The sequence below is a fragment of the Poecilia formosa genome, unplaced genomic scaffold (assembly GCF_000485575.1).
Source record: "Poecilia formosa unplaced genomic scaffold, Poecilia_formosa-5.1.2 Scaffold455, whole genome shotgun sequence".
Taxonomy (NCBI): domain Eukaryota; kingdom Metazoa; phylum Chordata; class Actinopteri; order Cyprinodontiformes; family Poeciliidae; genus Poecilia; species Poecilia formosa.
In genome coordinates this window covers 384,734-411,724 of record NW_006800394.1, presented here as the reverse complement: position 1 = coordinate 411,724, position 26,991 = coordinate 384,734, and the positions used below count along the sequence as shown (strand labels likewise).

The window sequence follows — 26,991 nt, the reverse complement described above, 5'->3', positions numbered from 1 at the left end:
CTCTCAATGGCAAATAGAAAAGGCAAGCTTCAGTTCAATTTTCTGGTTTTCATATTTAGAAAATATTTGACTAACTGGGTTTTTATTGGATTCGAATATGATCCTGACTGTTGTGTATAAAATTAATTGATTGGTTGTAACTGGATTTGTATGGAACTGATTGAGAACTAGTTGTTCTTAGGTAACATAGTCTCTGATTACGCAGTTTATCGCATCAGGCAACAAGATAAAAAGAACTGGAATGGAATTATGACCTCCTTTAATCTCAATTTATCCTATTTTATGTGCTGGTGCTGATAAACATGATTAAATTGAGGTGATTATTTAAACTGAAACAGTTAATAAAAGATGTCTAAGAAGTTAGAGTAAATTGTGTAAATAGGGTCTGACTGTCCCTTTACAACCCACAGTAGACTTTAATTTAATCATGTTAATCGACATGATGAAATGTCTCTGTCTTTGTTCTAACAGCACTCTGGGAAGAATGGAACATCTTTTTGTGTCCACATACCCCCTCCACCATCTGCGCATTGTTGACAACAATCTGTGATAGACATTTTTCTTGTCCAATAGACGCGCCTGTTTACTACCCCCGCGAAACCCAGCGTCCAATCACATGAGAGATAGGCGGAGAAGAGGGCGTGGCTAGTGCTGCGTAGGGAGAGCGGCGGAGCAGCGAGTGGCAGTGTTGTGGCGCTTCGTGGAGGAGGAACATCTGTGATTATGACAGACAACCATGAAGAGGAATGGAAACATCGCGGGCTGAGATTTCCGAGTGCACCCACACGGATTTGGACTGGACGCAACAACCTTTCGGCTGCGTGATTTCCAGCCATTTCTCGGGTCCTTCCCCTGGATTTGAAGTTACGGACTGTTTTGTTCCCGGAGTAAATGAAGAGAAGGGGGGCCTGAAATTATACAGACGTTGGGGGGAAGTTGGGCTAGCTGGGGGGAAAAAACGTTACTGCTCGTTGAAATAGCGCTACTTTATATATTTTAGCTTTACTCTAAAGTCTAATTTCAACTCATTTAGGGTTATATCTCGAAGCTGTCTTTTATGTAAATTTTATTTTGATTGAAAGCAGCTGTGGGAGAGCTAGGCTAGCCCGCTAGCTCCCATGCAGAGCTAGCTTCTCGTTGCTACGAAAGCGTCTCCTGAATGAAAAAGAGAAACGACGCATTTCTAGTTTGAGAGCGTTTTAAAACAAATTCACAACAAAGCAATGAGAAGTTTAATATAATTACTGACATGTTTTTGCTGCTTTTTTAGAGTTTCCAACCGGATTCAGATGGAGTTATCAGTTTCTTCAATCGATATTTAAAGGCAGGCTCAGCTTCAGTTTGATTACATAATTCTTATTTACATGGGATTTTTTTCTCCCAATGTGCACTATCTTTAATCAAGCTTCACAGTATCTAACATATTTATGACACCCACTTTATTTAGAAATTTTAGCTGGAAATAGTGAAAAACAAAGCCTCTGCAACTGGACCCACATCCAGGTAGTTCATGGCAAAACAGACTTTGTTTTGGATCAAGCCCGAGGGAAATAACATATTTTGAGCCTCCTGAGGTCAGAGGTGAAGATGGGCAGCCAGGGCAGCCCGGTGAAGAGCTACGACTACCTGCTGAAGTTCCTCCTGGTGGGAGACAGCGACGTGGGCAAAGGGGAGATCCTGGACAGCCTGCAGGACGGATCTGCAGAGTCTCCGTATGCTTACAGCAGCGGTGAGTCACTGCTGGCAGAAAAACCTGCTTTTCTGATGGCTCACGCTTTGGCAAGAAAAGTCCTGAACATTCGCGCTGTGTGTGGATGTCACAGTGGGGCAGAGTAAACAATGCTTCTCATTCACGTCCCCAATGTAGCACATGATGCTCTGTGTCTAAACCTGGAAACTAATTGTCATAACTGGGTGTAATTTCCACCTTATCTGAGTGATGGAAAGGTGGAAGGTGGAAACTATACTCGGTGTTTAGAGCAAAATGATTTAATGAATTATCACCAAAAGTTGCTTGGACTGCAGTTTTTAAATATAGCTTAATAAAATACTGAATAATTTTTTTCTAGTCTGAGGATCAACACAAACTGGGGTCTTTGTTTGCATTGAACCCCAGAAAGGAAAATGTCCAAACTGTTTGATTAGGTCTGCTGTAACAAGCAATAAATCAATTTAATCGCATGATAAATTAAAACAAACTCATTTCCATTGATTGTTTTTCTCTTTTTACCAAAAACTGGATGACAAAAGTATTCAGTCTGGTGAGTTGGCCTCAACTAGCCTTTTTTTTTGAAGGACAGACAGACTTCATTTTCTATTTTTATTTTGCCTGTCATTCATACTATTGATTAAAATGCAATCAGATTTCTGTCGGAATAACTTGTCTTCAAAGTGACTTATTTGGCAGCAAAGATGGCTGCCTCTGCGTTCTGTTCATGTCAGTAAAGATGGCCGCCACAGCGCTCTCTTTATTACAGTAAAGATGGCCGCCACAGCTCTCTCTTTATTACAGTAAAGATGGCTGCCTCTGCGTTCTATTTATGTCAGTAAAGATGGCCGCCACAGCGCTCTGTTCATGTCAGTAAAGATGGCCGCCACAGCGCTCTCTTTATTACAGTAAAGATGGCTGCCTCTGCGTTCTCTTTATTTCAGTAAAGATGGCTGCCTCTGCGTTCTGTTTATTTCAGTAAAGATGGCCGCCACAGCGCTCTGTTTATTTCAGTAAAGATGGCCGCCACAGCGCTCTCTTTATTACAGTAAAGATGGCTGCCTCTGCGTTCTGTTTACGTCAGTAAAGATGGCTGCCGCCATCTGTAGATGGATTTCAAGTTATTCAGAGCCGAAGGCGTCGTCACCAGATCAGAACCAGACGAAGGAAGCTGATGCAAAGAAAAGCTCAGTTAATAGAAACTGAAAGGTTTGACTGTGGAAGCGAACCAGTTTAAATGATCTGTCCCAGTTCGACCTGCATTCACGGTGCAACATCCAGCTGGAAGGTGATTGGTGGCTAAAGAAGCCGAGTGGTACAAACTGGAAAATATGATTAAAAATAAACTGGGATATTTGGAAATTTGCTATTTGAGAAGTAGGTCATTAAAACATGAAACGTGTTGGAAATGGCTGGATGAATCAGCCACTGACGGATGATTTCCATCGGGAAACCTGGACTGTGTGAAACACTTTGGCAGCTCGGAGGGAAGGAACGCATTAAAGAATGCAGTGAACAGCTGGAGCACAGCTGGACAAACCCTCAGACTAATTAATCCTAATTCCTCCTCATTACGTGGCTGATGTCAGTCAGGTGCTGAAACAGAAACGGTTGATCTGCTGCAGATGAGTCGGATTCTCTCCTCCTTTCTGCAAAAACAGCAACAGTTCATGAAAAATACATCAGCCTGCAGGGTGGCCGCTTTTTCTGCAGCGCCCCCAGGAACTCCAGTAACCTACAATCTGTTTATTTTCCTAATCGCATCATTATAAATAATGATTTAGCTTTGATTGGTAAATGCTGAACAGTGATTGAGCTGGAATGTTGTTTCTGTGACTAATGGAGGAAAAATCCAGAGTTTCCAGTTGTTTTTAGATGAAATCGCTCCATCTGACTGTTTGCGTTTGATATTGACTTCTGGACGTTTCTGGATAATTTCCTCGTTTCTCCACATAAATAAAAGTCGGATCGGCGTCTGAACCCGGTAGGAGGCAGTGGGGGAGATCAAACGGCTTCATTAAATATGGAGGCTGAGCAGATCGCAGCTGAACGCGCTCAGAGACGGCGGTGCTATTGATTTCCATCAGCAGACGGGCTGTGTGTGTGAGTGTGTGTGTTTCCTTCTGTGCACCCTGAGTATTTCAGGAGAACAGATTCTGATTGGTTGAAGCCGCCCGCAGGCTTTGATTGGTCCTGATTTTTGGGGTGCCAGTTGAAGCATAACTCCCTACATTGCAAAAACACAAAATATTACTATCTAGTAAGTATTTCTCTCTAGTTTCTGGTTCAAATGTCTTAATACACTTGAAATAAATCAAAACTAACTTGGAACTGATTTTTTAGCAATAAACAAGAGCTTGTTTCAAGCCAATAATTCCTTCATTTAGATAAAAACAGATAATTTCTCATATAAGTGAAATAATCTTCCAGTGGAATTAGTTGTTTTTATCAACCTTTTATATTAGCTAACACTGTCTCAACCCATTCCAGGAATAAAATGACAAAATCTAAAGACTTTCTCAGAAAATGATCAGTATGCTGTCCCACTAAGTTTTTCAGAATTTAGTTGAATATTAGAAAGTTATGATCTCTCCCAGTGAGCAAAGTATAAATCCTGTTTAAAAATTTAGAGTAATTTCAGTTTTAAGCGATGCATTTCAGTTTATCTGCTCCATAGATAATTTGACTAAGCTTCTATTTTTTCCTGACGCGTAATCAAATCAGTTTGGCTTTCTGCTCCATCGTTCAGTAGTTTAATGGAGAAGTTTATTGGTGGCATTTATCACTGGATCCAGATAAAACAGGAGCTTTAGTGGGTTTAACTGAGAGCTGGAGCTAAATAAAAAGCAGGATGTTCTTTAATCCTCTTTAAAGATGCAGCCAGACTCTTATTGCAACACATTTCTTTTCTTCACTTTCTTTTTGCTTCTTACTCATGAGAATTTGCTCTAGTTCTCATTCTCATGTTTTTCCTATATAAGAAAACTGACTTATGCTTCCCAGAATGTGAGGAACCTCAAAGTGTTCACCTGCATCACTGGTTTAATTTATTATTCCTCACAGCAGAGCCAGAAAACCACAGAGTTAATTTGTGCACAGACTCAAGTTCCTGTTCTGCAGAAATGGCAAAACAATTATGCAGAAATGAGTATTTTCATTATGGAAACTCTTTTTAAAACATTATTTGGTTTGTAGAATCAAAATATAATCTGCTTTAATATTTACTTAAATATGTCTACGTTTTCAAACCAGTTTAGCGAAGTCTAAAGTTTTTATGCTTTAATTTGGAAGAAAGTTAAATGTAGAAAGGAAAAAACACTTGATTTCATGTTGGGGATCTCTGCTATCAGTATTTAACAAAATAATAGAAACAAACATGGGAACAGAAAAGTGGGCAGTTGTCTGACAGTGGTAGCTTAGGGACTTAACAAACCGGCACCCTACTGCAGGATTTAAAAGCGCTCTGAGCTCTAATCTGAACCAGTGGTATTCTTAAAGAGTTTGTAATTTCTGCTCTGGTTCTGAGTAGCAATGCTAACTCAAAGTCTTTACCGTTTCATCTGCAGCTTCTCACAGCAACATGTTGTTTAGCCTTAAAGAGTCGTAGCTAATGCTACACCTGCTGGTGGTTGGTCTGATATTTTTCCCATCATTTGTTTCAGACGCATGGAAGCAATAGTTGCAGCTAAAGCTAAATGTCATGGGAAAATGTGAAGAAGTGTTTAGTGCAAACAGCTACTGATTTAATTCAATATGCTGACATCAGCAGATGTTTTGTGCTGATATTTGACGCATCAAAAGTGGGGAAAAATGCTATAAAAGTATTTTCTTGGCTGAGCCTGATCTCTGGCTGTCGACTCCCTGCTTGGTCTGTGGCTTGTATCACTAAAATACACACAGTAACTGCATTTAATCATATTTTACATTGAATCATATTTTCATTGAAGAAACTCCGGATAAAAATGGAAAAATAAGAATCCTGACAATATGGGCAGTTTTATGGGTTTTCAAACCTTGTTAATTAGAATTTATCATGACAATGATAATCAAAATCTTACTGTGATGAGAAATTTATCACAGTTTCCATCCAACTGACATGCAAATTTTAGGTGAACTTTGAAATGTTGGGGAACAAAATGAGAATCGGATGTTTCCACCTGCTGGTTTGAAGTGAATTGAGCTTCGTTTTGTCAGATGTTGACGCTTCGCGTGGCTGTAATAAAATAATATGTTTGTGGTCCATCATTTTGACAGATGCAATCAAACATAAAAATATTTTGACCACCATTTTTTTAAAATTAAAGTGATGACATTCAATTGCATTTCATTTGGTTTAATTAATATTCAGCAAGATGAACAGAGAATTCGTCAAACAGATGAATAAATGTGAATTTTACTGAAATTATGAGCATGAATTGTTCACCTGTTTGCACTAATTAAATATGATGATCTGGATCCATGTTCTACTGGACACTGGGATTACAAGCAGCACTTTAGCCAAAGGTTTGAAATTCGGGAACATTCCTCAAAGCCATCAAAAGTCTGAACTCTGAACAAAGGGTCCTGTCCTCATGTGTCAGAAGACACTCAGATGGGACTATTAGTGTTAATATTATTAACTGATTTAGTTTCCTCTGCAGTGTGTGAAAAGCTGGAAACGGCTGTGTGTGAATCGAAATCTGTCAAAATGACTGATGGCCTTCAGATTTTCTCTTCACTATTTAAAAAAAAATGGTCAAAGATGGAAAATGTTCTGTTAATGTCATGAACTCTAAAATCTAATAAATGCACCTCAAAGTTAAATCTGCTCCAGTCTGAGCGCCGTCTGAGTTTTATTTTATTTTCCTTTTGAATGGAAGCGGCTTCAATCGAAGACGCCACAGGAGAATATCGATTATCTGGGATTTCTAAGTGAGGTCCGGCATTAAGAGGAAAGGCGGCTCTTGGACCGCCGCCCTGCACTCACTCCAATTCAATTAGGCTGCAAGCGCAGCACTTATGGTCAACTGCAGCTTTAAGTTGCCTGGAAATTGTGAGATGTTGCTAATGCTGTTAGCCAGCAGCGGTGACCCGTCAGAACCTGAAGCAGTCGTTTTGAAAACCCGACTGATGAGCAGCTCCTCGCTGTAAAGCCTCATGAATTAGCAGGTTGATGTGAGGATTCAACAGTTTTTACCTTAAATAACAATTGAAGCAGTAATATTAAAACTTTAATGATCTGTAAAGAAGAACTTTGTTTTTCATGGCTGCAGACATTTTCTCTGACCTTCATAATAAATCATGTTCCCTTCTAACTTCCTCTTCCTGCTGCTTCATTTAGACACAGATAACTCAGTCCGCTCACTTTGGGAGGGAAATTAAACTGTACGCACTCATAAGAATAAATCCTCTGTTCCATTTACTAAGCATAAATTTGGCTGCATTTTAATTATTTATCTGAACCTCTTAGGAACTTAGAGCTGCACTGATCAGAGTTTGTTTGTAAAACTGATCTGAGCGAATGGGACTGCTTTAATAATCAAATATATAGTAAAATAAATATTTTCTTTAAAAAGAGCATTTCTCTGCATCACTGGAAATCTAAAACCCAACGCAGGACTTAAAATTCACCGTTTAACAAGACAAATAGCATTTCACTACTTTCTTTTGTTTGTTTACATATTGTAAAATATAATGTAATATTTACAATTACAGTAATATTTACAATCAAGTTGATTACAGAGTCTAATTTATTGTGTTTTAATATAAAACTATACATCGTCAAAATAAGCAACATTTTCATTTAAAAATAATTTTTCCTGATAAATTATTTACTAAATAGACATATGAGCTCAATAACAGAAACTTTTAGTTTTTAATTTATTCAGGTTATTCAACCATCTGATTTTCTCCTTTGGAAATGTGGACGCTGATATTAGCATTAGCTGCTACGTGTTTCGCATTCAGATGCTATTTTAGGCTTGAATAGCTTCACTGATAGGCTAGCTTACTTTAGCACAACTTGAACACAACAACAGCCTTTTCCACTGAGATGGTTTTGAAACCGACTTTAACCCCCATCAGGCCGAGAGAAGCAGCTTCCATCGCTGCTGTTAGCGCATGTAGCTAGTGCATCAGATTTACAGGCGTACCAGAAACATACGAATAGAAAGGTTCCACTAGAACGGTTATTTAAAAAACACAAAGAACAATAAATGCAATTGCATTAAAATTTTTAACAGGTGAAACTTTATTCTACTAATTAAAGTCCCAGTTTGAGTCTTTAAACGTTTTCCCAGGTGGGGAGCGGGCCGCTCTGCTCTGCACCTGTTTGTCCTCAGGTGTTCACGTGCTTCATAAAAACCGCAGCAGCAGGTCAGACGGGTTTGGCAGAGATCAGTTTCCTGCTCCGTTATACTGAGTCAGCAGTAGTGAAAGTCAACATGAGTCACCTGAACAACATAGGTGTTGTTTTGGAAAGTGAATTATTTTTAACATCCAGCTTCCTGTGAAAAACGCTGCGTCAGCGCTTTCTGATTAAACGTTAGCTGTCGCTTCGCTAGAAGAGAGTGAAGTTTTCAGCAGCAGCTGGTTCTGGGGCTTGTTGACATGTTTTAGGTTGACAGTTCAGGTTTTCCCCCTGAAAACGCTCTAAACCCGGTGGTGGGCTGCTGGACGGCCGCCATTTTTCAAGTTTAAAATGTTTAACATTGGCAGGAAATTTGAAAATATGATAATGTGTTATTGGAAGATTAATACCTGAAAAACAACTATAAAGTCTTAAAAAAGGCAAACATTAAAAACGAACAATAATAAATAAACAATGCTTAGCCTTGTGGGGGCACAAGTAAAGCCTGGTAGCCCGCCAGGCTGATAATCCACTGGGGGAAACCCTGCAGCGCTGTGGCGTTTAAATGCTTCCTGCTGGTGCTGAGTCACTGTTTTCCTGACGGACGTCTCCGTGTTGCTAACAGCTGCTCCCGTCTCTCTGCAGGGATCGACTATAAAACCACAACGATCCTCCTGGACGGCCGGAGGGTGAAGCTGGAGCTGTGGTGAGCGAACACCAACCGCTGCTGTTTGAAAACCTTACAGGAAAAGGAAAACGTTGGTCAACAAAAACTGATGCTGGCGCCAAAAGGATTCAGTTTCCATCATGTTTCTGGAGGAAATATTTTCCAGAGAGCCGTTTGGTCATTCAACAAGAAACTGAGATTAAATTTTTGTAATTTGTTTTTCACCAATGAGCTCTTTGGGTTTCCTGAGTTCAGGTGTCAACGTGTGAGGGCGGCCATCTTGTTTTACAGTTTCTATTTTGAATTCAGGTCAACTCTTTTATGAGAACGATTTTATGAGAACTCCAACACAAAAATAAGAAATTTTAATGAGGCATGTTGATCATCTTGTGACCTTACACTTTGTACGTGTTACAAATAATGCTTAAAAGAAAAAAATTCCTCTTTTAGTGTCAGCATCAAATTATCATCATTAGCAGAACTTTGAAGTGATTGAGAAAATAACTGCGTGAACTGCTCACGTCGGGTATTAATGATTCTACCTGAGCCTGTCGCAGCAAACAAATCAATTAATTGCATGAAAAATTAAAACAAACTCTATAATTTCTATATGCGAGATTTATTGTTTCTCTCTTTCTACCAAAAACTGGATGATAAAAGTCTTCAGTCTGGTGCTTTGGTTTGTTTTTGAAAGAATTCATTTTGTCGTTTATTTATTTTGTATATTTAAAACATCTTCCAGTTCCAGTGTTAGATATTTATTAGAATTTAAAGTTTATTGGATGAGTTCCTGTGTTATCGTGCTGATGTGTTTCCGCCTTGGCGTCGTGCTAACGCCCTGCGCTGCTCCACAGGGACACGTCGGGTCAGGGTCGGTTCTGCACCATCTTCCGCTCGTATTCCCGCGGCGCTCAGGTGAGAGCTAGCGCCTGCTAAGCTAACGTTTAGGGATTGTTTGACTCGTTCTGATTCTGGTGACTCCGTCTCTCCTCAGGGGATCCTGCTGGTGTATGACATCACCAACCGCTGGTCCTTCGACGGCATCGACCGCTGGATCAGGGAGATCGACGAGGTGAGAGACACCACCAACAATCACCAAACAATCAATGTTTTTTCTGCTCATTTATGAAAATCCTCCAGCTGTGATTCCTGCTACAGAACAGGGCAATTTTTGTATTAGATTACTCACTTATTCTTTTTGCTTGATTGTTATGATCATTTATGCCCTAGTTAATAGCAAACACAGATCTCAGGTCGTGTTAGATATTTCTGTCTCTTTCTGTTGTAAAATGTTTATGCTGCATTAAACAAAATATTTGATGCATAGGAACCTGAAGGATGAGATTAGGATCAGGAAAAACTTGTGATATTTCCTGCTGCTTCGCTGCGAAGCTAAACGACGCAAACAGGGAATTCCAGCGTCTTGCTTTGTGTCCTTCCTGCTGACATGGAAACAAAGAGGATGTCTGCTGCATCGGTGTGTGTGTGTGTGTGTGTGTGTGTGGTGGTATTTTTGGTCTGTGGAATGTGGGCTCCAGCTCTGCTTTTCCTGCTCCACCTCGGCTCTCCTGGCTCTTCTGACACCTTTAATGGACGAAACAAAGCTGAAATATTTTAAAGTTTGTTCAAAATGCCTGATGGTTTAATTCTCTGCATGAAGTCTGAATTTAATCTTTTAAAAAGGTTCTGAGCCGTAGATCTGCTTTGCTTTTTATGGCCCTTTACACAGTTTGATGTCATCTAACTGCCTTTTTCCAGTAAATATTGACTAAATCTTGGCATTTCTGAGCCAGTTGTGGATTTAATGTACAAAACATAAAGTGCCTCTTCTAGCAGGATCTTAATAAATCATAAAATAATTAGTTTTTGTGTTTTAATTGTGAATAAATGTTAAATATGATGAGACCGACCTTCAGTTTGGTTATGCAACCTGTCTGAATTATTCCTGAGTTTTCCTGATGTTCTGTGGATGTTGACGCTCTGGGCCTGAAGGCGCCCCGCCCTGCAGCTTTTACATGACTTTTCTGCTGCAGCTGATTTCAGATTAATGAGATTCTGCTGAGTTGAAATCATCTGGATCAGATGTTAAAGGAAAACATCTAAAACGTCTGAAGAAGTGAAACTTTCCTGTCGGCTGAGACAAAACTCCTGTTTTATTTTCCATAAATTAATTTTCTCCCAGTCATGTAGGGAATGAAGCAAAGCTTTCACGATCCGGATCATTCAGTCAGAGGTGATTATAGACATCAGGAGTAAGGCTCATCACCCAGAGCCACTCCACCAGGGGGCGTCGTTCTCTCTCTGTTCGCCAAACCCTGTGTTTATGCAAAATTCACTTTTGCACATTTTTATTCTTCCATTTGGATCTCAACTCTCAAAAACAGACGTGTTTTAAAAAAACATAAGTTTAATGTTTTTTTGGGGTCTGGAAAATGAGCCGTTTCAAAAACCTCCCAATTGTTACCTAGCAACCCAAGCGGTGCTCCAGCACATTTGGTCAGCTGGTTTTACTGCTGTACAATGGCTGCTGGAAAAGGAGTGTTTTGTTGTTGACTTACCATCCAGAAAGCACTTGCTGCATTCATGTTGATTGTGCAGGAGGCTCCACTTCTGCTTTTCAGAAATGTATGGTTTTATAATTGTGCATTTGTTTGCAAACATTTTCATGTGTGTGAGTAAACGTTGAGTTGGGGGCGTGGCTTAGCAGCCGCTTATTTGGATTTAAAGTGACAGAGCCCTAAAATAGCTGAAATGCAAAAAATCGAGCCGAATAAAATCTCATTATCAAGGAATGATTTTGTGCAAAAAATGTTTTGTAGGTATAGAGCATAGCTCTATCCTAACCTGTTCAACACAGCATCTTTTGTCACCATTGAAGGGATATTTCACTTTTTCAAAAAGTTTTTAGACTTATTCTCCATTTAATTCTGATTCTTTGTTTTCTATATATATATAAACACAAAGAAACATTTTCCATCATTTATTTTGACTCCTTAGATTGAGAGAACCTATTGATTCTCTGCTGGTTCCAGATTCCTTTTGGCAGAAAGATGTTAGATGATTCAAACCTTCAAAGGAAATCCAGAGTCTTGTGTTTCAGTCAGGCACAGACCTGCAGCTTGTTGAGTCAATACCAAACCGGCTGTGTTTTGTTCCCAGCATGCACCGGGCGTGCCGCGGATCCTGGTCGGGAACCGGCTGCACCTGGCCTTCAAGCGGCAGGTTCCCACGGAGCAGGCCCGGGCCTACGCCGAGAAGAACGGCATGACCTTCTTCGAGGTCAGCCCGCTCTGCAACTTCAACGTGATCGAGTCCTTCACGGAGCTGTCGCGCATCGTCCTGATGCGGCACGGCATGGAGAAGTTCTGGAGGCCCAACAGAGGTGAGTGGGCCGAGGGGGGGCGTTGTTTACCGGCTCAGGGTCCAGCCGTGCAGCTAAACCTTTAATCAGTTCAGAGTTTTTAAAATCTGATGTCTTTTTTTTTCTGCGTGGTCGTTCATGCTGCTAATGACTTCTGTGTGAACAGTTTACGACTCCACAGCCTCGCTCTGAGTACAGCAGTAAAAATGGCTGTATTATTATTATTATTATTATTATTATAACTGAAAATGGTTTCAAAATGTTATTGTTTATTCCAATAATTTCTGGAGCATTTTATTGTTAAAGTGACAGGTTCATTTATTCTGCTGCTGTGTGAACGAAGCTGCAGTTTGGCTGCTTTTTTCAGCGATCCGGTCCTGTGGTTCTGACCCGTTCTGACCCGTCTCCCTCCCTCAGTGTTCAGCCTGCAGGACCTGTGCTGCAGAGCCATCGTGTCGTGCACGCCCGTCCACCTGATCGACAAGCTGCCGCTGCCCGTCGCCATCAAGTCCCACCTCAAGTCGTTCTCCATGGCCAACGGCATGAACGCCGTCATGATGCACGGACGCTCGTACTCGCTGGCCAACCCGGCCGGCGGCTCCAAGGCCAACAGCCTGAAGCGCTCCAAACCCGTCCGCCCGCCGCAGAGCCCGCCGCAGAACTGCACCCGCAGCAACTGCAAGATCTCCTAGGAGACGGGCGGAGCGACGTTTCACCGCGGGGCGGAGAGCCGGACTGCAGAGGCGTCACTACATGTACAGAACCTCACCGCTCTCCTCCCGATAAGCTAACCAACGTTTCACACTACAGAACCACAGCTGACTCCGGTCCAGGCTCGCTTTGGTGCCTTGATCCATGTTTTATCACTAACACAGTCCAGTTCCACTTCCACTGGCCCCCAGATTCGGTTTTTACGTTATGGTTTTTATTTCGCGGTTAATCGAAGCGTTTTGAGTTCTGATTGGACGGGAATTTAACTGGGTCGGACGGTTCTGTTTACTTCAGGTTCATCTCCCCTCTTGTCTCCCTCGTTTAGACCTGATCAGATTCAGTATTTTGTTAGAAATACCTCAGATGAGCTCTGGGTCGATGTTTGGGAACATCGGAGAAGCTGGACGGGTTCAGACAGAACCGGGCCTTAATGAGGGAAAACTCTGACCCGTTTTTAAAGTTTTTAGGTTTGTTTTTGCCTTCATCTGCTTCACTTTGAATCTGAACGGTTAAATTTCAGATTTGATCGGTTTCTTTTGTAGTTTCAGTGATGAAGAAAAAACATTTATTTAAGTCAAATGAAGCCAAAACAGTCAGTTTCACTATTTTCCCGTCCAGAATGAAAATTTAAAAATATTTTCACTTCCAGACTTTAAGTTTAGATCCTGATGTCTCCTTCCTTCCTTCCTTCCTTCCTTCCTTCCTCCCTCCCTCCCTCCCTTACTTACTTACTTATGTCCTCTCTGCGCTGCATTCAGGTGCTGCAGGACGTTTCACTCTGTTCACTGCAAAAACACAAAATCTTACAAATAATTTTTGCTCTAGTTTCTGTATTGTCAGTTTTGTCTCATTTCAAGTTTATTAACTTACAGGTAATTTTTCTGAAACATATATGAGAGATTAAGTCAATAATTTCTTAATGATTTTACTATTTCCACTCAGATTATTTCATTTATAAAAATGTTCATGTCATAAATGAAATAATCTGCCTGTGGAACTAGTTCTCTGTTAACCACATTAAATAATCATTGACTTAAATAATCTCTCCTATATCTTGAGGAAAATGACCCGTTAGTTAGTTTCCTTATTTTAAGTCTACTCAGATGTTTGCAGTAGAAACTGGAGGAAAACTTGGTAGGATTTTGTTTTTGCAGTGCGCTCGTGCTTAAATGAGTTGGAACATGTGAGTTTTTCCGAGCCGCTGCTTTTCATCTGATCGGATCTCCCAGGGGATCCATCGCTGTCTTCTTCTTCTTCTTCTTCTTCTTCTTTTTCTTCTTCTTCTTCTTCTTCTTCTTCCTCTTCCTCCCTGTGATCCGCATCGCTGCCTCCGCCTGCCGTCCCATGATGCCTTGCTGTTTAATAATAGATGCTCTGCAGGGCTTCATCTCGTCTCTCCTCTTTTCCTGCTGCCACTTTATTTTCTCTTTATTCCACGTTTTCATGCTGGTTCTGATCAATAAGTCCTGCTTCTTCTGACCCGGTTCTGCTTGTTCCAGAGATGCAGACACTAATCGTCCCGGTCCGGTTCTGGTTCTGGCTCGTTGTTTGTTTTGATTCTGTAAAAATAGATCCAGGAATTGTCCTGTTTTACAGAAAAGCTGCTGTTCCAGTTCCTCTGAGTGTTTTCCAGACAGATCTCACTACGACCCGTTCTGTGACCCGCCGACCCGTTCTGCTGCTGTTCGCTCACCTGAGTGACGTTTCCCTCTTCAAATTGGTGTCAAACATTTGTGCTGCAAAAAATTAAGTTTGTTCTGCTTTTGCTTTGAATATGTTAAAGTTTAAAGGTCAACCTTTAAATCTAACAAACTGGTGTCAAACGTTTGTGCTGCGTTGTTGCACCATTTAAAGATATTAATAAATGTTTCCAGAGGTCATGAAAGGTCAAATATTTGTTCTGCAAACGTTTTGTTTGTGCTGCTATCATTTTAAAGATAGTGATGATTTTTGTTTGCTGCACAAATGTAACGGAGTTGATTGACACCAAATTAGATTTTGGGGGCTGGTTGCCCTTTTGACCTTCAAAATTTCATTCATATCTTCAAAACAAAAGCAGCATAAACAACTTTTTTGCAGCACAAACAAAGCACCAAATTTGTTTGAAGAAGGTGGGGTGGGGTGCTGGTTGACCTTTCTTGACTTCTAGAAACTTTTAAAAAATATCTTTAAAACAATAACAGCACAAACAAATATTTTTGCTGCACAAACACTCCTGTTCATTCATGACTCGCTGAAGCTGCTGAGCTGAAACACGAGGACGTCTGTGACGATGATGATGATGATGATAATGATGATGATGATGTTTTTAAATTATTGATTGTACAGTTCAAGACAACGTGTATGAAAAGACTTTTTCACAATAAAACTGTTGAATGTCTGAGTTTAATTTTCAACATTTCTGTTTATTCTGCGCTGTAATGAGTTTATGGGAGAATGCTGCCACCTGCTGGACGCGACAGGAATGAAAAAGATTTCTGCTGAACTTTCCCTTAAAACTACTTGTTCTGGTGTTTAAATAACACAATTAAACAGATTGGTATGTTTCACGTTTTTTTTTTTTTTTACAGTAATAGTCATAGCTGTGGAAAGTTGAGTGGGGGGAAAACGGCTGTGATGCAAAATCAACTCGTACTTATTCCGTTTCCTACATCCTTTCCTTGCTTGCTCTCTTCTTTTTGTGTAACCGTGGCAACAAGGTGTTCTTAATACTATGATTAGCATCTCTGAAGCTCAAATAATACCTGAACTTTCATTTCAGGTTTGGTTCATTCATAAAACAGGACAGGTCTGAACAATCAGGTCTAAAGAGATGATCGTTAAGGCTGACAGGACAAGGTCAGAAAAGCCTCTGCACATCCCACACATCCTGGACACAAACCCAGCTCTTGCTTTGGTTGCACAAGGTCCAGATGATCCCTGGGAGCCTCATAACACTGCAGAACTCCTACAGGAGTCTGTAGTTTATAGCAATGATTTTAGAAACTAAGGTGTTGCTCTTTTAGATTAATTTATATGGAGATCGAATCTATGGGCCACTTAAAATACTAAACAATTAAACGTTTCACTGTATTTTTTATTCTATTTTTATTATCAATTCATTTGTTTGTGCTGCCCCAAGATTAAAATTTATAAATTTTGTCTCCTCAACCTTTGATAAAGTTCCTGCAGTTCCCTCTCCGGTCCGCCAGGTGGCAGCACCGGCCTTAAGGATTCGGAAGAACAAGACCCCAGTCTGCAGTTTAATGTCGGGTTTCGGTTTTAACACCAAGAAAATTCTTCCCCAGCTGCAATTTTTCCCATATTAAAGTGTCTCCGCCCGCATCATGTCCAGCATCCAGCTGCTCCGGGTCCTGGTGAACGAGCGGCTCTCCGCGGCCGCAGATGAGATCTTTGAGGCGGTGAAGAAAACCATTTCAGACTATGAGGAGGAGCTGCTGCTCTCCAAGCAGGAGCTCCACCGGCAGCGGAGGATGCTCCAGGTGGTGGCCGAGCCTCCAGGCAGTCCAGGTGGACACTCAGGTGCGTGAGCTCTCGGCGGGGATTTAAACACGGGCCTCCGGATGGAGCTGCGGCTCCGTCTAATTCCCGGATCTCAACCAGCTAGAGGCCCGTTATCGATTTTTGTTTGACTAAATTTAGACAATAGAATCAGATTTTTGTCCAGTTTCCCTTCTTTTTAATTTCTACTAAAATGATGTTAATATTTTCCCCAAATTTGACGCCAAAGCTCATTAACAGACTTTACTCGTTTTTTCTTTACTTTTATGTAACCACTGTCCCAAACTCCATTTACAAACCGTTATTTTATTTTTTTGATAATTGCTTAGAACAGAAGTCTAAAGTTTTTAAAAAGTATAATTTACTTTAACATTCTACGTCTGTTTTTAATCACGGTGCATTTTTATTTATTTTTTTAAAGAAATGAACAACTTTCTGCAGTTGTTCAGGAAATTAAAACGATAACTAATTAAAACTCCCCGATAATTTGCAGGTGTTTTAACAGTTGAGCAAAGTCACTTTTTAAAATAAAACTTATGAAAAAAGGAGAACTTGCTGTAAAGTCTGCAGATTTGTTCGTTACTTTTGTCTTGGATTTCACCTGAAAGCAACTGTAAATACGTCATGTTAATAACATGATGTTATTAACTGTGCCGTTAATAACATGAGTTAATAACATGATGTTAACTTCAGACAGCTTGTAGACTTATGGCAAAACATGAATATTGATTATTTTTGTGGTTAAAAGGATGCGTTTTCTAATGATGTGAAGCAGCTAGGCCTGTCTCAATAAGCAATAAATCAATTAATCGCATGATAAATTAAAACGAGCTCAGTCATTTCTATTTGCATGATTTATCATTTTAGTCTTCTATTTCTTCCAAAAACTGGATTATAAAAGTCTTCAGTCTGGTGTTTGGTGTCAACCAACCCTTTTTGAAAACAGAGACTCCATTAGTCATTTTATTTGTTTTATTCATTTTGAAATGTCTTCCAGTTCCAGTGTTAAATGTTCATTTGAACTCAAAGTTCATTAGTCATACCATTACCATTATATTTCTTGAAAACGGTCTCAAAACAACAATATTATCTTTTATCGCAATAACTTTTGGGAAAATGTATCGTCCAGCAAAATTTATTATTGTGACAGTCTGAGAAACAACTTTTATTGTTAAATTTGGTTTTATGTATTTTCCTGCAGAGGAACCCCAGTTGACGCTGTGCGTCTGGGACGAGGACTTCACCTCTGACCATCAGCAGAAAGAAGAGCCCAACGAGCTGGAATGGAGCTTGGACACAAACCGTGATCCCTCCAGCCCCGGTGGGCGGAGCCAGGAGCTGGAGGACAGCAGCATCATCAAGGTCAACTTCATGCCTCCCTTTGTCAGAAACGTCAGCAGTTCAACAGAGTTCAGCGAGGCGATGGTTAAAGAGGAAGAGGAGGAGCCTCTCCCGAGCACGTCGACGCAGCCGGACGGCGCCGACGGCGCCTCAACGAGCTGCTCTGATGCTGACAGTGAGGAAGAATGGAGGGCCAACTCCCAATCTAAAGGCAAACGTAGCATTAAGAAGAAGAAGAAAAAGAAAAGGGTAGCAATGCTGAAGATTAAGCTTCCTCGTCTCCCAGTGGCTCCTAAACTCAACCCGACCAAAAAGAACAAGACTCAGATCTGCTGCAAAGTCTGTGGCCGAGCCTTCCTGCTCGCTGTGTCGCTGGTCAACCACATGGAGGCGCATTCCAAGGATCTCTGCGGTGTGTGCGGCGAGCGCTTCGACAGCGAGGAGTTCTTCGATGCCCACCTGAAGACGCACGTGAAGGCGGAGAGCTGCAAAGTCTGTGGGAAGTGCTTCTCTAGCTCCAGCGGCTTGGAGGTCCACATGAGAATCCACACGGGAGAGAAACCGTTTGTCTGCAGCGAGTGCGGGAAGCGCTTCACCACGCGGGCCAACATGCTGCGCCACAGCCGGATCCACACTGGGGAGAAACCATACACCTGCACAGTGTGCGGCCGCAGCTTCAATGACTACACAACCCTGAAGCGCCACCTGTTCGTCCACTCCGTGAAGAACAGCAGCCTCGGTGAGTCTTCGCCGGAAAACGGCAGCAGGAGGAGTCCACCAGCAAGGAAACCACGGATGGCGTGTAAGGTCTGCGGCTTGACGTTCCACTCTGTGCTCTCCCTGCTGAATCACAGCAAGCGGCACGAGACGGAGCTCTGTTGCGTGTGCGGGAATCATTTCGACTCCCCAGAGAGCTTGGCGGATCACCTGGACTCCCACAAGAACGGGAAGGTGTGCGAGGTGTGCGGGAAGTGTTTCGACTCGCAGGGCCACCTGGAGATCCACATGAGGATCCACACCGGGGAGAAGCCGTTCCCCTGCGCTGAGTGCGGGAAATCCTTCACCACCCGGCCTCACCTGGTGCGTCACAGCCGGATCCACACCGGTGAGAAACCCTACACTTGCAACTTCTGCAGCAAAAGCTTCAACGACTACACCACCCACAAGCGCCACCTGCTGATCCACATCAAAGACTGCAACCCAGGAAGCCCGACTGCGACACAGAGCGAAGAGACTGACTCAGCCAACCCACCACCAAAACGCCCACAGATGGCGTGTAAGGTCTGCGGAGCAACCTTCCGCTCCATCGTCTCTCTGGTGAATCACGCTAAGACCCACACCTCAGAGCTCTGCGGCGTCTGCGGGAACCAGTTCGACTCCAAGGAGAACCTGAAGCTCCATCTTAAGACCCATCTCAGCAAGCGGGTGTGTGACGTCTGTGGGAAGTGCTACGACTCACAAGGCCACCTGAAGGTGCACTTGAGGGTCCACACGGGGGAGAAGCCGTTCAGCTGCAGCTACTGTGGGAAGTCTTTCAACTTCCGGCAGAACATGCTGCGGCACGCCCGGGGCCACTCAGGGGAGAAACCACATGTCTGCACGGTGTGCGGCCGCGGCTTCAGCGACCGCAGCTTCCTGACGCAGCACCGCAACACGCACACCGGGGAGAAACGCCACCGCTGCCAGGTGTGCGGGAAGACCTTCAACCGGAAGACCTACGTCCGGCTCCACATGATGAAGATCCACACTTCGGAGAAGTCCCGGAAAAAGCTGGAAGATTGAGCCAGAACTGCTAATCCAGCGGAGAAGTTTAGTAATTTTTAGGAAATTGGTGTTTGTGCATTTCTGAACGTAGATTAATAACTGTGACAACATAAGAACAAATGTACTGAAATCTCCTCTTACTTTTATTCGTGAATGATTTTGTTTCTTTTTAAATCAGGCAAAGACTCAGTGTCACCCTCTAGTGGTTTAAAATTAGACAACATGGGGGGGAAAATCCAAAGATGTAAAAGACTTCCATAAAACGGACCTGATTCTGATCCTAGAGACCCGAGTGAGCTTCCTTGTTAGGGTAGCCCGGTTCTGATCCATCATGTCTAGAGCTGCTGCTTCTCTGCATCAATAAAATTCAGTTTAAATCGTTTCAGGAAGCCTTTTCCAGTCGGATCAAACCGGACCATAAACTCCTCCTGGATTGGAATCCCGTGAAGTGAGAAATTTTAGATGAAGATATTAAGACTAAAAAATGTTATTTTTCTTTCTTGGCCTTAATTTGTGTCATTATATTTTTTGTTTCCTCTTAAAATGCATCCAATTTTAAAATAATCTTTTTGTATTCCAGACTCCTGAAATAAAAAGAATTTGAATAAAATATGATGTAATTTGGTGATTCGTAAAGGAAACGGATTAAGCAGCTAAAGCATGTTGAGACCAGAACCAGGACTTGGTTCTGAAGTCTGAGCGGTGCTGAAAACACTTTCTGACAAGGTTCTTGTTCCATTAATGCTGTGAGTTTTAGTTCTCCCAAGGTCCAAAAACAGCTTTTTGTTCAGCTGCACATCTGTACTTTGACTAGGCCATTACAACAGATCAATTCTGTTCTTTTTCAGCCATTCTGTTGTAGATTAGGTGTTGTGTTTTGGATCAACTTTCCTTTGGTTATTGAATCTAATGATTTTGACCTGGAGGTCAAATCAGCCCAGTGATGTCTCCCTCCAGGCCTCTCCAGGTTTTAGACGTGTCCCTGAGGCCTCAGCTGATTCAAATGACTGAAGAGCTGAGGCTAAAGACCAATTAAGTAATTCAAGTGTGCGGAATGGGAAACATGTCTAAGCAGCCTAAAGCACCAGAGAGTTTTTGCTGTCAGTAGCATGTTGACCATCAGTTGCACACGCTAGCTAGTATGCTAACAGCTCTGCGTATGCTAAATCAGCTTAAATTAGTTAAAAATGAGCATGTTGACTGACTTTCTCCATTCAGTGCATTAAGGTTAGCTTTCATATCAAAACTAGCTAAAATGCTCCAGTAACTTTACATTTAGAGTAAAAGGAGCAATGTATAAGTGAAAATTAGCTAAAATGCTAAGGTTAGCTTAAATGGTACCACTAGTTATCACTATTATATTGACTAACATTCAGTCAGCAAACATTAGTGTATAAGTAAAAATTAGCTGCAGCACTAAGGTAAAATGGAATCAATATAGCATGTTTGCTAACACTAAAGCTTCCCCTAGTGTATTATCCACCTTATTCCAAATTCCCATGAGGCTTTGCGTGAACTATGAGTGCGACATAAAAAAAGCCTGGCAGGTTAGTCAACTGTCTGCAGTGTGTTTCTGCTCCCACAAGGTGGCAGTAATGTACCAGCTGGAACAGCCGCTTGTGTAACATCGACATGCTTTTCTATTCAGCGTTTTCCTTCAGATTGGTGGACGCTAACTGGGTCAGAACCACTTAGGTTGAGTAAACACAGGTGGAAACTCAGTGTAGGTCCTTACTGGGCCCCAAAGAGGTTTAAAGGAAATCACTTCGAACTGAGCTGGGTCCAGTTTTTGTTCTCACTCAACCTGATTTGATTAAATAACACATGGAGCTCAATTCCTACCCGTCTGGAGACAAACAGCTTTAAATTTGATACATTTTCTTTTCAGTCTCAATCCCACAACAAACGGGAAATTATGAAGAACGATCTGAGAGGACTGAATCATAATTATATCATTTTTATCATGCAGTTTCACATGATTTTTGCATTAATCAACCACTGTTTTATGTAATATCACAAATCTAAAACTTTTCTTATTTTTTTAGGTCAGAATGATACAGAATGGTTTTCATTATCCAAATATATGAAATATATTTTACTGTGCAAAATGAATCAATCACTGCTTGTTTTTACATGTAGCCATATGAACAACCTGGATATCCAAGCTGGACTGGGACCATACAGGGGTAAATGACCCCCAGGATGACGATTCGACGGGGATCCCAGACGCAGTCCTCCTCCAGGCCGCTCTCCGTCATCCCGCAGTTGGGCGGCACCCAGGCGGTGTCGTATCCATGGTCATGCCAGGTCTTCTGCAGGGGGTGGTTCTGTTTAGTGATAGCTTTCACCTTCCCCACATTGACTTTAACCTTGATGACCACCTTGTCCCACTCAGGATGACCAATAGGATAGCGACTGGCTTTCCGCACGTCTCTGCTCAGGTAGACCCCTCGTCCAAGCATCCCATCTTCAGACTGACGGAAACCGCTGGCCAGGATGCTCTGAGCGCTCGCCTGGGTGGTGCCATGGTACATGGTGTAGATCCAGCCATCTGCTGCTTGTTGGTTGTTCAAATAAAATTCTCCAAAAGAATTAAGATGGATGTCATACCAAAGTGGCATGAACATGTTGGTATAGATTCCTGCAAGAGAGGAGGGGAACAGTCAAGACTAAATTCATATAAATCCATCCAACTGTTTTTATCTTTCAGGAAGTTTAATCATGAACATCAGTGATCTGTTTAAATTCAGCATTTTTCAGAGAAATATTAGAGGTTTTCAGCCCTGCTTACCTGTGTTTGCGTCCGTCTCAGAATGAAACCTGAATCTCTTCCGGCCTCTTATAAAAACCTTCAGGAGGAAACTCCAAATATGGACTTTCACTTGGTATGAGTTTTCACTTTTGTTTCTCCTGTTTTCCACCTTTCAGGTGTGGTCGACCAACGTGGAGCTTTTCTCCCTTCTGCCAGCCAATAACTTTGTAAATAAGAAAGCACATTCTGGAGTTTCCAGAATATTAATACCTGTTGGTTGAGTTTGATTGTTTCTGATGTACAATCAGTTGAAAATAAAACAGGCAGCAAATCAACAATCTGATGTCAGCTATATTTAAAGTAGTTTCACTTTCTGAATGAAAAAGTCAAGCTGTAAAGACCTGGCAGGATGTACAGGTACATCTGCAGTACTGAGCTGAATTTTACTTTTACTTGAATAAAAATATGTTAGTGCTACTCTAAAATATAATTACTGGTTAGTCCTTTATCCATAACTGCTAAGAAAACTGCTTCCCTTTTTAAACTTTAGGACCCAGGCCTGCTGGGTCCTAATGCCCTCCCGTTACACCTACATTTATAGACATATAAAATGTATTTTACATTATTTTAGCTGTCATTATCAACAGCTGAACTTTTTTCAGCCATGTCAGAGAGTGATAAATTTGAATCTATGATCAGTCACAAGTTTGAAACTTTTATTTTTAGGGTCAAAATGACTGCGTACAAAATTATTTCTTCATACAAACATATAAAAATATATTTGATTGTATAAAATGCATCAATCATTGCTGGGTTTTACATGTAGCCACCTGAAACATTTGAGACTACAGTGGGTTTTATCAAGTCAAAGATGGTGATTCGATGGGGATCCCAGACGCAGTTTTCCTCCAGGCCGCTTGGCACCATCCCGCAGTTGGGCGGCACCCAGGCGGTGTCGTATCCATGGTCATGCCAGGTCTTCTGCATTGGGTGCTTCTGATGATCGATGCGTTTCACCTTCCCCACATTGACTTTTGCCTTGATGACCACCTTGTCTTCATCAGGATGACCAATAGGATAGCGACTGGCTTTCTCCAGGTCTCTGCTCAGGTAGACCCCTCGACCAAGCATCCCGTCTTTAGACTGACGGAAACCGCTGGCCAGGATGCTCTGAGCGTTCGCCTGGGTGGTGCCATGGTACATGACGTAGGTTTTGCCGTCAGCCGGTTGCGGGGTGAGCAACCGGATTGCTCCAGGAGGAGGATCAAAGTCAACTTCAGCCCACTGTACTCTGCTCATGATGGTGTCAGAATCCCTGCAGAAAAGGACATGAAAAGAAAGTTTAAACAGTTTCAATCAATAAATGCTACAACTCCGCCACCTGCTGGAACAAATGGGTACCTGCAGGCTGCTGATTATCTTCACAATTATCCGTCTAACATGCAGAGGGGAGGAGAGAAGTAACAAGTTACTATTTAGTTACTTCAGTAACTTTAAAATATGGTAATTCTACACAGTAAGTTTTATATTTTGTAATATTTCTGTGAATAACTTCACTGAAGGAATAAGAAACATGTTTTAACCAAAATACCGACACTTAAAATTTGTTAAAGTGAGACCTCTTGTTTCTACAAAAGCTTTGTTATCCTAAAGGTTTTTAATCTGGAAATCATGTTGCATTTAAAGCAGAAGTGAATAAACAGCATATGCTTAATAACTGGGAGCAATTTTTACCCTGTTCTAAAACATTACCTACTCTAAACTGGTAAAATATTAAGAAATATTTTTATTTTCAAAACAATGTTTTCAGTTTAAAATTTATGTTGTTTGTATCTAATTGAATAAATGTTTTTTTATTTTTGTTTTTGCCCATAACTTTATACATTTGTCTGCCTGTTGGAATAATTTTAAATATAAAAGTGAAAGTGAAAACAAATCTAGCCTCATATTTGCAGGCAGTATTTTAGGAACTTAATCAATTACAGTAAACACTTTGCTTTAAAAACAGCTTTTTAATTAAATTTTGCTGAAATGATAATAAAATAAATCCCAGATTTCTGCTGCTTTTGTTTCTCTTTAACTCAGAAAGAAGTTTTGTCGTTATGTCCTTTAAGCGTCAAACCGTTTTTATCTTTTTCCTTTTTACCTTTTTCTTTCAGGAAGTTTGGTTTTGAACGTTTGCTGATCATATTTCCTGTTTGAATTAAACATTTTTTGAGAAATGTTAAAGTTTGTGGCCTGTGACTTACCTCTGTTTGTGTCCGTCTCAGTCTGCAGGCTGAATCTCGACCCGCTTCTTATAAAACCCTTCAGGAGGAAACTCCAAATATGGACCTGCTCTGTTTCACTTTTGTTTCTCCTGTCGGGTGTTTTTTAGGTGTGGTCGGCCAGATGTCACTTTCATTTCTGCCAGTTAAAAATATCCGACATAACAGGGCCTTTCAGGACTTTCCTGGTTTTTTAAAACAGTCGAGTGAGTTTGGATGTTTCTGATATGCAGGAACAAAAGAGTTTATTCCCAGTAAACACACCTAAACGGCCGGCCAGATTTCAGGTTTAAGTTTCATTTCTGGTGAATAATCCCAACGACTCGCTCAGAAATTAGGATCATGAGACAGAAGAAGACCTGAAAACGTGGCTTTATGCACCAATACACCTGAAAAACATGAATATTATGAAGAAGTTCAGTAAGTTTATGTCACTTATTTCAGAAAGTAAAACTTATACACATACATATAAAGTCAAAAAGCAAAACTCCAGGTATAACAACATACCTGTTAGAATGTTACTGTAACATTCTAACAGGACGTAAAGCTAAAAAAGCCAGTTTCACACGACGCTGCCTCTTCAACCGAAAGGTACAAAAAGCTGGATGATGTTCCTGCAGCAAACTCCCCTGACCTTTAACCCCACAGAAACTCCCCTGACCTTTAACCTCTCAGAAACTCCCCTGACCTTTAACCCCACAGAAACTCCCCTGACCTTTAACCCCACAGAAACTCCCCTGACCTTTAACCCCACAGAAACTCCCCCACGTTCTCAATAATTGAGTTTTATTATACAAAATGCTGAGTCTGTCAATAATTTTATATTTAATTTCGGCCAGTTTGTATTTGTGTGCTTATTAAACCATAGAAGAAGAACAGCTGCAACAAATGAACAAATGTGTTTTCTACCTTTTCATCATGACTTTTAAAACTCCCAGAAAACCTTTAGTTGTCGTTGTTTATTAGAACCATTTAAAGTGGGTCGGACGGGCCTTGACCCTCGACCTCTTCATTAGCGTCAACATGTCGACTGTCACCAAACTGAAAACTGTGACGGAAACCTCTGAGTTTCTGTTTGGGAACAGAAAAGTGCTAAAGCAGTTTTACTTTCCTGTGAAGTTTGAACATCTGCTGAGGAAGAGGAAGAGGAGGAAGAATGGAGCAGAAACAGGAAACTGAGATTCTGCACAGCTTGATTTAACAAGCAGCTGCTTCTGACTGAAGCTTTAGTTCATAAAAAACTTCTGGAACAAAAACACAAAATAATCTGCAGGTTAACTTGTTCACAGGCTCAAATACTCATTTATCACGTTCAGCTGATAAATGATGAACCTTATATTTTTACTCATCTGTTCAAATATAAGATATATAAGTTCACAGCTGTTCTGCTGATCGGTTTATTAGTTATAGTTTTTGTTTTTTATTTTGGTTAATTTATAAGAGCAGAATTAAAAAAGGTTGAAGTATTGTGATCATTGATTGGGTGATCAATACTCAACAGAAAATACTATTTTAAAATTATTCAGTAATTGTAATTTGCTGACGTAAACATCAGTTTGAAACACTAAAAATAGATTCATAATCACAAAAACAAAAGATGTTATATCTATAATTTCAGCATGTTTTAGTTTTCTAAATGCTCATCATCATTCCAGTTGGTTCTTGTCACTTTTGGGGAAATAAAACATCAAACTTGTTTACTGTAAGTTAGTGTTTATTAATGGATGTTATGTTCTAATAGTTATGTCATGGTTGGGGTTTTGGTGAGGTGAGGGAAGACGCAGGCAGGCCAGGATGAAGTGAAGATGATGATGAATTTAATGGTAAATGTCCACAGGACAGAACAACGGGGAGCACAAAGAGCAGGACGGCACAGGGAAACTGGCTGGTTAGACACGACGAGGATCCGACAAGAGACAAAGACAACAGGTGGGACTAAATACACTGGGAGGGTAATCAAAGAAACGAGACACAGCTGGGATTAATCAACAGGAAGACAGAGACTCACAGGGGAACAGACTAATAAACACAGAAAAACCTCAAAATAAATACGCAGAAAACACAGATCACAAGTTAGAATAATGTAGCATTCTGCATTTTTAGTTTATTTCTGCTGTAGGATTGAAATCAACTCATAGAAAATATTTTTTATTTCGAGACCAAAAGTAGTCCATATCATTTAGAAAACAAAATAACATTTTAAAAATTCTAATGGAAGCTAATTACAAATGATGCTAACGATAACATAGAGTAGCTTAGGAACAATATAGCAAATTGATATGTTGGTTTGGGGGCCCAAATAAAAATCAGCTCAGGGCCCCATAAAGGCTTGGAGCGGCCCTGGAAGGAGCGCTACTCTTACCTGAGTCCAGCTTTTGGGTATTTCTCCCGCCTCTGATAATAACCTTGTTTTGGAAATCATAACGTGATGATTCCAGCTGCTGGGTTCTGATTGGATGCTGGATTAATGCGCAGTGTGACAGGAGGGGGGTAAATGGGGGGTAAAAGGGGTAATCAGGAACATTTCTGCCCCCAGGACGTCATTCAGTTCAAGAATCAGCGCTGCTGACCCCTGGATGACCACAGGAGGG

General features: G+C 41.2%; 3 protein-coding genes across 3 annotated transcripts; 2 read left to right on the top strand and 1 right to left on the bottom strand.

The window, feature by feature from the left end:
• The first annotated feature begins 669 nt into the window (after positions 1–669).
• rab40c (RAB40c, member RAS oncogene family) lies at positions 670–13,365 on the top strand. Its single transcript, XM_007577804.2, has 6 exons — positions 670–1,729; positions 8,682–8,742; positions 9,558–9,618; positions 9,698–9,775; positions 11,863–12,085; positions 12,482–13,365. Exons 1-6 carry the CDS (start codon positions 1,588–1,590, stop codon positions 12,754–12,756), a joined length of 840 nt encoding a protein of 279 aa, XP_007577866.1. The 5' UTR covers positions 670–1,587; the 3' UTR covers positions 12,757–13,365.
• A 2,596-nt stretch (positions 13,366–15,961) lies between these two features.
• LOC103155915 (oocyte zinc finger protein XlCOF6-like) lies at positions 15,962–19,616 on the top strand. Its single transcript, XM_007577802.2, has 2 exons — positions 15,962–16,297; positions 17,478–19,616. The coding sequence occupies exons 1-2, from the start codon at positions 16,102–16,104 to the stop codon at positions 19,397–19,399; spliced, it is 2,118 nt and encodes a 705-aa protein (XP_007577864.1). The 5' UTR covers positions 15,962–16,101; the 3' UTR covers positions 19,400–19,616.
• A 1,706-nt stretch (positions 19,617–21,322) lies between these two features.
• On the bottom strand, positions 21,323–24,619 carry LOC103155914 (uncharacterized). The gene is made up of 3 exons (XM_007577801.2): positions 24,383–24,619; positions 22,964–23,448; positions 21,323–21,938 (listed from the first exon to the last, which is right to left on the bottom strand). The coding sequence occupies exons 2-3, from the start codon at positions 23,430–23,432 to the stop codon at positions 21,511–21,513; spliced, it is 897 nt and encodes a 298-aa protein (XP_007577863.1). The 5' UTR covers positions 23,433–23,448; positions 24,383–24,619; the 3' UTR covers positions 21,323–21,510.
• Between the last annotated feature and the right edge of the window lie 2,372 nt (positions 24,620–26,991).

Bases quoted from the DNA above. Each gene is read 5' to 3' on its own strand.
- rab40c (XM_007577804.2), top strand. From the start codon at position 1,588: ATGGGCAGCCAGGGCAGCCCGGTGAAGAGCTACGACTACCTGCTGAAG. The intron at 9,619-9,697 runs GTGAGAGCTAGC...GTCTCTCCTCAG, and splicing joins CGTATTCCCGCGGCGCTCAG to GGGATCCTGCTGGTGTATGA. The intron at 9,776-11,862 runs GTGAGAGACACC...TTTTGTTCCCAG, and splicing joins GGATCAGGGAGATCGACGAG to CATGCACCGGGCGTGCCGCG.
- LOC103155915 (XM_007577802.2), top strand. From the start codon at position 16,102: ATGTCCAGCATCCAGCTGCTCCGGGTCCTGGTGAACGAGCGGCTCTCC. The intron at 16,298-17,477 runs GTGCGTGAGCTC...ATTTTCCTGCAG, and splicing joins CAGTCCAGGTGGACACTCAG to AGGAACCCCAGTTGACGCTG.
- LOC103155914 (XM_007577801.2), bottom strand. From the start codon at position 23,432: ATGAGCAGAGTACAGTGGGCTGAAGTTGACTTTGATCCTCCTCCTGGA. The intron at 21,939-22,963 runs GTGGCTACATGT...ACAACCAACAAG, and splicing joins TGTAGTCTCAAATGTTTCAG to CAGCAGATGGCTGGATCTAC.